At 42.6% G+C, this 12,290-nt stretch overlaps 1 protein-coding gene across 2 annotated transcripts; it reads left to right on the forward strand.

Moving 5' to 3' along the window:
* The first annotated feature begins 2,793 nt into the window (after nt 1-2,793).
* On the forward strand, nt 2,794-11,843 carry LOC113586726 (PAK4-inhibitor INKA2-like). Of its 2 annotated transcripts, XM_035520455.2 has the most exons (3): nt 2,794-3,259; nt 8,004-8,139; nt 8,332-11,843. In XM_035520455.2, the coding sequence occupies exon 3, from the start codon at nt 8,338-8,340 to the stop codon at nt 9,352-9,354; it is 1,017 nt and encodes a 338-aa protein (XP_035376348.1). In that variant the 5' UTR covers nt 2,794-3,259; nt 8,004-8,139; nt 8,332-8,337; the 3' UTR covers nt 9,355-11,843. The 2 variants fall into 2 exon arrangements, with proteins under 2 accessions (XP_035376348.1, XP_026880873.2); XM_027025072.3 differs by lacking the exon at nt 8,004-8,139.
* The last annotated feature ends 447 nt before the right edge of the window (nt 11,844-12,290 follow it).

Raw genomic sequence — 12,290 nt, forward strand, 5'->3', positions numbered from 1 at the left:
TAATGTTACATTATATATAATTAATAATACAATTAGCTGTTTTAACTTCCTGAAACATCTTTTTAGTTTATGTTTATAGTTTATGTTTATAGTTTATGCTTATAGTTTATATGTTTATAGTTTATATGTTTATAGTTTATGTTTATAGTTTATATGTTTATAGTTTATGTTTATAGTTTATGTTTATAGTTTATATGTTTATAATTTATGTTTATATTTTATATGTTTATAGTTTATGTTTATAGTTTATGTGTTTATAGTTTATGTTTATAGTTTATGTTTATAGTTCCTCTTTCTGTCATCACTCCTCTGACTTTGTTTCTGTGCTTGTGATGGGTCAGTTATATTGTACTTCCCTTTGGATAAGAGTGTGTGTGTGTGTGTGTGTGTGTGTGTGGGTGTGGGCGGGTGTGGGCGGGTGTGTGTGTGTGCGTGTGTGTGTGTGTGTGTGTGCGTGTGTGGGTGTGTGTGTGCATGTGTGTGTGGGTGTGTGTGTGCGTGCGTGTGCCCCTGTCAAAGTTTTATCTTACCTCAAACTTAAACATTTCTATTTGCACCAAATTACGCTTTAACATGGAAAGGAGTTGCTCATTTCAGGGTTAACGAGCTAAAGGTTTAAAGGTTAAAGTATATGCATAGCAGTGTAACAATAAAGACATGATAAAGAACAATGATAAAGATAAAGTGTTGCTGTATTAAGTGAATGTGTGCAGGGGTAATATATTATATAGAAGAAAAGTCAAAAACATGATCATGTTAATGACCTGTTCAATGTCTTATCAACATCACTCTCACTTTCTGTATAGGAGTGCGAAAGCTTATCCTCTGGGAGTTGCCCGCGGAGTCCCAATAGAGGTATTTCCTTAGCGCGAATGGACCTTTTCCACAGCTTGCCCAGTCTGATTCATTCCCCGAGTGCTGCGCTCTTTCCTTGATTTTGCATGGGTTGCTAATTGCCCAGTAATTGCTTACGTTTCACGTCCCACAAAGCACAGTCACGGTCCCTGCAGTCAGTGCAGTATAAGTCCCAAATCCCATACAGACATGACATCACGTTCAACATCCATCAGGTTGTTTAAACCAGAACTGGTTCAGGGACAGAACTTTCATTTATATCTCTGTTCAAAACTTTGATATGCAAACCTTCAACACTAACCACAACTGTAAGAATCCTCCTGGATGAGCTACGCATGACATGCATGGTGGGTGGGACTAATACACACAGCTGGATGGTGGGTGGGACTAATGCACACCTCATAGATGGGACTGATGCAGACAGCTGCAGCTGGACAACACCAAGGCCTGAGGGTCAGTGAACGGGCCAGTAGAACATTCCTGCTGACTGGAGGTCAGCCTGGCTCTCTGTCCTGTCACAGCCATGGGCAGAAGGTCAACTTCCTGTCAGCGCTTGTATAGGGCAAAGGGACAGCTGGAAGGAAGAACTCACACAGCCACTTGGACAGCTGCAGGACAGGATGAAGATCCTGCTGGGATTATGCATCCCCTCCAAAGTCACTCTTGGTCCCGTCCAAGCACTGTGTTTCGAGTCACGTTCTCATGTAGTCAGCAACACAAAAAAAGAATGTTGCAATTTGGATCATCTATAGTAAAAAGCCTGAGTTGTACTTTTTTAAAAATAATTCCCTATTGTATTTTACTTTTCAAAACATCATTACATGTGAAACACACACACACACACACACACACACACACACACACACACACACACACACACACACACACACACACCAGAGCAAATCTTGCAACTCTCTACATTATGAACAATGGTTGCCAAGTCCCTATAAAACGCCTCTTAGTGTTTCTTTGATTTAACATTAAAACACCTCCTATATATAGGCTACATATGGACCCTGTCAGAGAAAATTTACAGTCAAATGGATCAGCTGAAATAGAGCCATTGTGATCTGCAGAAACTATAATTTCTTCATTATGTCTAGCTTCTTGAGTTTTGAAGTTCCAGCTCCTGTTTACTCTCAGCTATAATACTCATGTGTGCCGATGATAACTGAGCTCATTTAGATGGCATCAGGACAGCGAACAGGAGTTACAGAACTTTCTGCCCTGCTGAGATCAGAGGAGTCCGCCCCAAACAGCAGAAATGTCTTCACATATTCCTTCTAAACCATAACAATGGCAATTAATTATCACAGATCTCTACAAGCATTTTTGTTTGATTTTCTTTTTTAATATTTAGAGGCTCAGAAATATGACAACTAGTTCTACTCTCCATGCATTTGTGTAGCCATTTATAATGGCATCAGCATAGGCTAGAATGGCACTATGTGGCACTGATGCAAGAATTCAGTGGGGGCAGAGTGGGTGTTTGCAGGGACATACTTCCAGTGAGCAGTAACCATACTTCACCCTGTACTGTAAGGGCTGTCAGTATGGACTACTAGAAAGAAACTTCATAGATTATTGGTCTGGGAATGTGTCTGGTTTGTGCGCATTTATAAAGGAAATGATCTGGTGTGTATAAAGACTATGAAATAGAGTTGATTACGTGTATAATTAAATTTACAATTTTGTAAATGGGTGCAGTTTAGCAAGTAATCTGGTAACAAAGAACTTCATACACAAAATCCTGCACAGTACGACAAAGAATATGTTTCGACCTGATAACCACACGCAAGAGCATTCTTGGGAGATTAGTTAATGGTGTGTTAGAAACAGGCTTTACGGAGCCAGAGCGAACACCTCTGAGATATAACAAGTCCACATCCGTGTATTTTATATGCAGCTTGCATTTACACTACCACGTCCAGACAAAAATGAATATGCGGGAAACTTGATCTTTGTCGGACTAGGCGGTGGTGAGTCGGAAGCCAGACTAGACTGTTATACTGTGGAAGAAGGAGTCCTTGAATAAAAAGAGAGAACTGCGCGCTGCCAGGAGTCACTCAGCCCGGTGAGACAATAACGGACAGCTGACTTCAGGAGTGTAACGCTGACGAGAAAACGTCAGCAACTGTCAGTTGTTCTGCCCTTGTGAGCTTTTTTGGGGGACAACTTTTGGACACGTGCCCCGCGGAGATATTTGTCCTGGACGCCGAAGAGCGCGGAGACCGCAGTTGAAGAGGCGCATTTCTCGCCACGATGCGTTTCGTATGATTGCTGTTAGAGGAGCCAAAAAGAAACACGAGGGGAATATTTTTTCTACGGACCTTTCGCAAATGTAAAGGAAAAGCCGGGGCGCAGAATAATGGATGCGTGTCTGAAGCTACTCAGACAAGAGCTGGTGTGTATAGTAAAGAGCAGTTTATTCCAAGTGCCGCTAGGTTTTCTTAAATTTTGCATTTCTCGCATGGTTGCTTTACGCTTTGTACTGATTTAACCGTGGAGCACTAACATATAGGGATGGTAAGGATAAAAGAGAGTTTAAAGGACAGTTGTTTAAAAATGTTTTAAAAGGATGCAGTGTGATAAGGCTGACTCACATAGCCACATCTGTGCCCACTGTAAGAGCCTATTACATTACAATTTTCTCCACAACCACGCCACTTCTCCCAGCGGGTCTGCAAGCATCAATCATTTGACATTTGAATGGTTCACTTGCTGGCATGACAGAAGTTCACTAAAGTGATGTAGCGAGGAACCCACATTAGTTTCTGTTTCTGAAATTGATTGTAAGATTAGATGGTTGGTTAGCACTTTAACTGTGAATTTTTCTTATAAAGTTCCTGCATATTCATACTGAAACAATTAACATGAACAAGTATAAAGACTCTGTAGTAATTCGAGGTAGCCTTTATTGCTGGTAATTTGAGTGCCATGCTCACTAGGGAAGAAGCCTTTCAGAACCTGTGCCAATGTTAATATAATAAGCTACTGTGTTTCCATTAAAATCACTGAATCATCAAAAATCTTTCCCTACACGAATGCCTCTTTAACAACGCCGTTATTAACAATGATATTTAATCCGGAAATTGCACAAGCCGTAGAACTGGGGGAAGTAGCATTAAACACAAGGTCAACGGTTTAGCCCTCTGTGGTCTAGCTGGGTTAGAGGTGAAAGGTCAGAGACCGGGTTGTAACTGACACTTCAGCTGTATTCCAGCCATACATGCCTTACATGTCTTGGTCACCCTTTATGAGGCTGACACAAAACCTGCGGTGAAAGTAGATGTAGATCACTGACTGTAAGTGAACCTGGATTTGCTTGAAAGGATCATTTCCCATTGTCTCCTGCACTGGCTAGATCTGCGATAATCTCTCTCTCTCTCTCTCTCTCTCTCTCTCTCTCTCTCTCTCTCTCTCTCTCTTTCTCTCTTTGAATGCTTGATATCAACCCTCCAGCACCTCTGAGTCTTGGTTCCGCATGATAAAGTGGAGCTGGTGCTGACCAAGAGGAGAACTGAGTGCCTTTGGCACTCGCCACCAGTATTTCCACAGCTCATATACAAATCCCTTGGCAGCAACATAAAGAAATCACTTTAGTAGTAGCAAACTGGTTTAGACTCTCTTTGAAACCATCTACCAATAGGATCTGAGATGTTACCCTCATAACCACAAACGTGGCACAACCCAAAGGCAATGGTGTTGCCAGCTTCTGGAAATGACAGTACTAAATTAGCCGTGCATGTGCCATCTGGCTCTTGGCCCAGCCTAGACAGGCCCCAGGCAGGCGGGCACGCATCGTGCGCCGCCACGGCTGCCGTATCTACGTTCCTAGCATGAGGTGGAGTGCGTGAAGTTGTAGATGTGGTTAGAAGGAAGCGCGGCTCCCTGCCCCTGCTGCCCGGGGAGAGCAGTCTGGCACTAGCACTTCAAACGGCACGCTTCCGCCAGCAATGCCACCTGGCCGTCTGGCTGCCACCCTGGCGGGGTGCTGCCACTCAGTTCGCTTTGTTTTAGGAGAGATGGGTGGCAAAAGAAGGTCAATGTGCCTGTTAAGAGAAGTTCTGGTGTGCTTTGCTCTGTCATTTGTTTGCACAGTGTGGCATCCACCAATCTATACGGCACACAACATATATTACTATAAATTGTAGTGTCTTTTTATTATGCTATTATTTCCTAAGGAGTCTGATTACTTGTTAGTTCCTCACATGCTCCCAGTACTTTAACCTTACTGACCTGGCTAATTCAATACTGTCTGTGAAGCACAAGTGTGAACACAAGGAGAGGTTGATGAGGACAGGCGGGAGGAATGCCACTCAAAGACATGACCTCTGACCTGTCCACAGCTCAAGGCTAATTTGGTCTACGAGGTGGGATCTGCTCCCGGCGGGATGACTGCTGAATAAATAAGCCAAATAAGCATCACCGTTACCGCTGTTTCTCCTAATAGCCAACATGAATCAAACGACCTAATAGGATTATTATATTTTGTGTTTCGGTGCCACCCAAAGTTCTCCCAAAACATTTCGGGTTGTACTTTGTCAACCTCATACGGCAAAGGAGTAGCAAATGCGGGTTCTTTTTTTAAACTCGACCCATCTGACCTCCTAATGTCTGGCATGCTTTAGGTCGTGCATTCACAGGGAGCAGCATCTGCAGGCTGGAACAGGGAAGCACCGGTATCCTGCATGTGCAGGACATGCCCGGGGTCTGATTCTCAGCCAGGCCTCGGTCCGGGCAGATTTAGACAGATTTTGCAGCAGTAGCAGGGTCATTTCCTAAATGTGTTTATTTGTTAGTATGCTAGTCTGTATGATTTTTGCCCGTGGTGAGCTTAACGATCATTTGGATAGAGAGATTAAGATAGAGTGAAAGGCTTTCCCTAAAGCCTGATCTTTTACTCTCTGGGGTGATTTAGGACGGAGCAGGTAGCAGATAGGCTTCGTGAATCTTAGTGACTCTCACACACCAACTTCAATCAACTTTAATGTACATAAACATTTTGGCATCAATACATAAACTTTAGCTGATATCAGAGAGTGTTTAGTAAACACAAACCCTAGATATTTGATTATGCTGTTTAAAAAGTGACAGTAACATACTAGATCTACAGATTAGCATAATTTGTGTTTAATCAGATGTTTTAGTTTCGGTTGTCATACAGTTTATGTACATTTGCCCAGCTCCATATCACAGGGTACAGTGACGGTTAGTGCAACTTGCCCATGTCTAAGTGAATTACTGCTCCCAAAATGAGGTCCTTCAGGAAACTGTCAATTAGAGCACCTCCCAGTGTCAAGGGCTCCAATACAGAGGTATGGTTGCACTTGCACTTGCACTTGCACACACACACACACACACACACACACACACACACACAGCAGATCAGTGCAGAGACATTCTCCATCCCCATGGGTCAGATCTCATTTCCACTCACAACCCAAATGCTAAACGACACAACATTCATTTTTAATGAGTGGGACCGTGAAGTGTGTGCTGGAGCTTTGAGAGCTCGCATCATCTCAGCGGCTTAATTTTCTGCATTCCAAAATATTCACCCTGAATGGTCCTGGTAACTCTTACGACTTACCACACAGTCCTCTATAAATGCCCTCATCAGTCTCTGTGACTGCCTTCTTCAAATGTGTTCATGTTTGTGTGGGGGTCTGCTGGGTATGTTTGCACTCTATTTTGCTTTTTCATGGATCCAGTGAAAGATGCTTTTCAGTCCTGCCATACATGCATGTTTAAATATGCCCTGTGCATATGCATGTGTGTTCAAACACACCCCGTGTCACCCATGTGAGTGATTTTATTGCCCTGTTTTGAAATCTGTTGTTTTCCCAGTGGTTTGCATTTGCATGTTCATTAATGAAGCATGTTAAAAGCACTTTCTCCAGGTTAATCTAGGGGAGGCTATTACTAGACCAAGCCTGGCTTCTCGCTCCCTGCACATCACCGGGGGGAGTAAACATCCGGACTGACGCGGGGAAATGCCACAGTCCTAGAGGGAGTGATAGCAGAACCTGATTTAATAAGTAAAACATGCGCTATACTGTGGTGGTCCTCCTACTGCCGCTGTGTCTGGGTGCAATCGCTGCTCTCATGTGCTTGGCCGCTGTCCGTACACATGGTGATTAACATAGGGCACAGGCTAAGAATTACATTCATTACGCAAAGTAGGTTATTGAAGTGACACGCCCTATTGAGCCCACTTGTGAGATGAGTTCAGCAATGTTGGTTGATTTCTGCGTAATAGTCCAACCGATCGTGCATGTCCAGGGCTCAAAAAGTCTGGAGTCAGTGGGTGAGAAAATAAAAGTCCCAGCATTGGGTTCATATATAAATTATATTCTTGGACTTTTGTATGTGAAAGTGTTACTGAATCAATGAAGAGCAGTGTTTCTGGGAGTTTTGCAGTAAGCATTTGTTAAGGCAGAGTACAATATTTCATGTGCTAATGTACATGGTATTACCCAAGCAAACAGCAGTTACGTACTATTATCCTCATAAAGATGTGCAATTATCCCTAATGAAACGGCCTATGTGTGCAAAACGCTGGATGGAGTTGAGCAGCTGGTGGTCGTTATTGCATGTTATCTTTCTATAAAGCCAAATGTGCCATATATCATAAAAACCTCAGTGATTCAAAAACAGATTTATAGGATATAGGAAATTTATAGATATAGCTTCCCCCCCCCCCCCATTGTTTTCATATGACACTGGATTTGGCTTTGCCTAGGATATGACTTATCCTATGCCAACTAGGCTTGCTTGATTAGTTAAGCCACATGAAGTGTTAGCAGTACTAGACTATAGTGTTTATACTGACTGTCCAAGCGACTCACATACAGAAATGACTATAAATTAACCACAGATCGATAATATGAAAATAATCTGCCCTAAAATGACAATTATGACTATTTCCTAACTTTTATATGGCCTCTTCTATGATTGATGTATTCCCATTTTTGAGAGAATCCTTTAACTGTACGAAGGGAGGGTAACACACAACCGCCTAACATATGGCAGATACCCCCCTCCCTACTGCTGAAACTCTCACTCATGTTTGTCTATTGATTATGCTTGAGTGAACCAGCCCCTCTGTTGGGGATTAAAGTCTAGACGTTCTTATTGGGTGCCAGGGCAGGGCAAGGCCTCCAATTGGCAGAGAGCTGCATATAGCGGTGATAGACTTAGCCTTGGAAAGGTGAGAAGACCAGAGGCTGACAGCACTCCCAGAGGAGAGAGAGAAAACCCCTCAGTCAAAGCTTGTGCAGGGTAAGCTGATAGCTCTTTGTGTTTGCATTACTGATATATGCTTCGAGTTGCAATGAAAGGCAATCAAGGGATAATGTTGCATTCAGCCAGGCAAGGGCAAAAAAAACAGTGCTTGCACAGCAAATGGGGCACTTTTCATGTTAACTAATCACGTTGTTGCTTTCTTTATTCTTCCACGTCTGCCTTCTGTAGCTGTCCATGACAGAAGCTGGTGATGGGCTTCATGATCAGATGCTCTCCATGATGGGTGCTCTGCAAGAACTCAAACTCCTCCAAGTCCAAACTGCACTTGAGCAACTGGAGCTCTCTGGGAAATCTAGAGCAACATCTCAAGCACCAGCCAATTCCGAGGAACAGCGATGCAACATATTTAAGGTTGCTAGGAGGCAAGAAAAACAGGGACATCCCCAGAACCCCCACAGCTGCATCACCGGAACTTCACCATCCGCATCCAGCATGGGGAGTGAAAGCACAGCTTTACCCAGGAGGATCTCTGGATGGTCCACTCCACGGGTGGAATACTGCAGCCCCAGTGTGTGCCAACCGTCCATGGATCAGCACGCCAAAGGACAGAACTCGATCCAACCATCAGAACTATCACCAGCAGATCTGTCTGGGATTCTCCACAGCCTGTCCCGAGAAGGTCCATCACTGGACAACAACTACACAGAGGACAGCTTTGACAGATCCCGCGACTGGACCTCTACCCTCATGAGCTGCAGCCGTAATCGTCAGCCTCTAGTTCTGGGAGACAACGTTCTTGCTGACCTGGTGGGCAACTGGCTGGACCTGCCCGACCTGGAGAAAGAAGCGGAGTTTGGACTCTGTGGATCAGACTGTCCGACTTGTCCTCTCCAATTGGGCCGACCGCAAGAGCTCAGCAAGAGGTTCTCGCTGACCGGCAACCTCTTCAAGAAGCTCCTGCGTAGTGTGAGACCTGATCGGGAGAAACTACTGAAGCAGAAACCAGGCTGGATGCCACCGCGTAGTGACAGAGAGGCAGAACTCGTCAAACGACCCAAGAAAGCAGCCAAGGCAAAGGGCAGCTTCTACCTGCCATTCTGGAGTGGATCTCAGCAAGCAAAAGGGAGTGCCTTCCACCAGCCGCCAGATGACAAAACCCACTTCTTAGAACTCTACATAGACGGGAAGCTTGGAGAGCCAATGGAAAAGGTTCAGCCTTTGTTTGACTACAGCACAGCCGTTTGGGTGTAGCAGGGCTTCTATGGAGAATTGAAAACAGCTAAAAATTGTGTACAATTTTCAGACTAAAATTTAATTTGAATGTTATACCTGACAATCTGATAGAGCTTTCAGGGTGTAAAAATTTTTCCTCTCATGTATACCAACTGCCTGCATTTAACCAATTTAACTAATTTAACTAATAGACCTTTTATGCCAAGCTTTCAATCCAAAAGAGGCTTGTCATGTTAATTACCCATGTTATTTAACCAGTTAACGTTGTTAATTAACCATGTCTAGCCCTGTTAAAATTGACCCAAGCACTGGTGCAAAGGAGTCTACGAGCTGGACATAAGGCCACATGGGACACTTAGTGGAAAAAAAAAATCATAGAAAAAGCATAAAAATCATAAAACATTAAGTAGCTGGCTTTGTAGCTAGCCGGTTAAAATGTTAGAAATTGTGGTTATATTTAATCTGAATGCTAATTTAATTCAGCTGGATTTTGTTTTAAAGAAATTACATTCACATGTATTCATTTGGCATATGCATTTATCCAGTGGCCTATAACTGGAGCTAAATAAGATGCAAGCATAGTGCTGAATATAGGAGTTGATTTTAATACCAGTGCTGTTACAGCCAACCAAGGTTTCCCTAAGCCATCAGATACAAATGCGTCACGGTTATAGAAAGTCTGACCGTTATGAGTGAGGATTAGGGTTTACTACTGTGCGGTGCAAAGGTGCTATAAGATACATGACAATCAGAGCAAGATTTGGGTAAAAAAAAACAAAAAAAGTCATACAGTGTGTGTGAAAATGGCTCAACGTGGGTCAATGATTTGGTGTTACAGTCATGCAAAATTGAAATACCAGGCCTTGATATCATAAGAAGTTACTCCTGACTGGTACTATAAAACTGCTTGGTACATGTTTACATTTGGGTCTGTTTTCTGAGGTTGTGGTACACACATCGAGAGTGAGACATTTTGGGAACGTCTGTCTTCACACGTTTACACAAGCCACTGTCTTTAGTACCTGGGGGCTCCAGAACCACTTGTTAATCCACAGCAGACTCCACTTTTGACATCACGTGTGCTCATATGAAGATAAGAGCTTTCTGAGGAGGAAGCAGGACTGGGAAATGCACAAATGTTTATATCAACCCGGTGACCCTGCTCTCGGCAATATAAATCATAACAGAAACAGCATTCCACGAGTATATGCTCTGATAAAAGCCAGTGATCACATCTGACCCGTTCACTGTAATCTCTATTTAAAAGCAGATTATAACACCTGAGGACAATTTTATCCTACATTATCCTTTTTTAATCCTAATAACTGATAGTATTGGGAATAAGAGGCTAGATGTAAGCAGTCTATTTCTCAGTCAGCAGAAGGTGAAGGGCTTATCTTGGCCAAAAAAAAAAAAATCAATCACAGTTCAAAAATGACTCCTAATCCTGAGTTATTAGTCTTATTCCTCAGCACGGGATCTTTGGACTATATCATGCACGCATCATTTCAGAAAGTTCACTAAAATGCTATGACTTTATAGGCTCTGTTTGAAGTCATGGTTAAAGCACAAAGAACCTAAGATTATTAACACAAGAGTACATGGAGAGGAAAATCATCAGAGAGGATTTTGTAGCCAAACACTGAAAGTAAGCAAAGACATGATGTAAAACTGTTAAATGCCAAAACCGAAGAGCCATTCTGAGTTCTGAGGTTTATAAGGAACTTGCCAAACAGTTCTGTTTCATAATTAGAGAGTACTTCCTTTCGAAATATTTGTAGGTTAGAGTTTAATTTTGCTGGGCGAAGTTAACCTAAGCATCAGAGCTCCATAAAATGAAATGCTGTTTTGTGTTTATTTTGTGTGGTATTTGCTGTGTGTTATTTTTAATGATTTCTTGAAGTTGTTCTGTGATACTGGAACATTACAGCTGTATCCCAAGAGCTTCCGCATGCCACAATTTCAATAAAGAGGTCTCAAATTAATTAGATTTTTTAAATGACAGTCAATCATTCATTAAACCTATGTAATTAGGCAGTCTTGCATTCTGTTTGGTCCACTATGGGTAGGTAAAATGTCGAACAGATTTGAGATTCCTATTCCAGCACTGTATGCCTTACTGGAACAGCTTCTAACCTGGCACAGAAAAAGAGGAGCCTTCCACCTACAGGTTGGCAACATGACTACATATTACAGCTCCTGCAGTGAATTATGTCACAACATTCTTGGATTAACACAGGGGCGTCATCAATACTTTTAAGAATACTAACCCGCAGGTTGACCATAAACACAAAAAACACTCACGTGACTGTGTAAAGGCCTCAGACTCTGTTTCTGTTGAAGATTTGGATTCCTTTCCAAAATGACCAGTGCAAACTAAAACTGTCGATACAGACATACATAGCTGATAGAATATTAGTCTGTTTTACCAAAATTGCATTTTAGATATTCATATATTTAGGATGAATTGATGTAGCTCCACTGCAGCGTCTTCTTTAGAAGTTTACTTTTGTTTTTTTAAATGCTGCACTACTGATTTGCTGACGCACTGACTGACTTAATGTCGTGATAGACATTGTGCATCATGAAAATGTCTTCCAGTATTTTGATAGTCTTTTTTTGCCTCATCAGCACTGATTACATTCACTTCCACCCAAGTTTGCCAGACACACTTCCTTCACTGGTCCTTCTGCAATTTTGAGTCAACAAGTATTGCACTACCTCAGAGAAACCGTTTGATCAGGCATTCGAGTTAAAAAGAAAACCCTTTTCACACTGCATGTTTCTCTCACTTGCTTTCACGTTCCACTACACAGACAGACAGACACACACACACACACACACACACACACACATCCAGTGGTGTAACACTGCATTTAGTACAGCATCAGACCTTTTTAATCAGGTGTGGTGAAAGCAGATCTGCTGTATCTGTGTGCGACGTGGCCACGGAC

Source organism: Electrophorus electricus, chromosome 22 (genome assembly GCF_041902795.1).
Source record: "Electrophorus electricus isolate QZ-2024a chromosome 22, ASM4190279v1, whole genome shotgun sequence".
Classification (NCBI taxonomy): Eukaryota; Metazoa; Chordata; class Actinopteri; order Gymnotiformes; family Gymnotidae; genus Electrophorus; species Electrophorus electricus.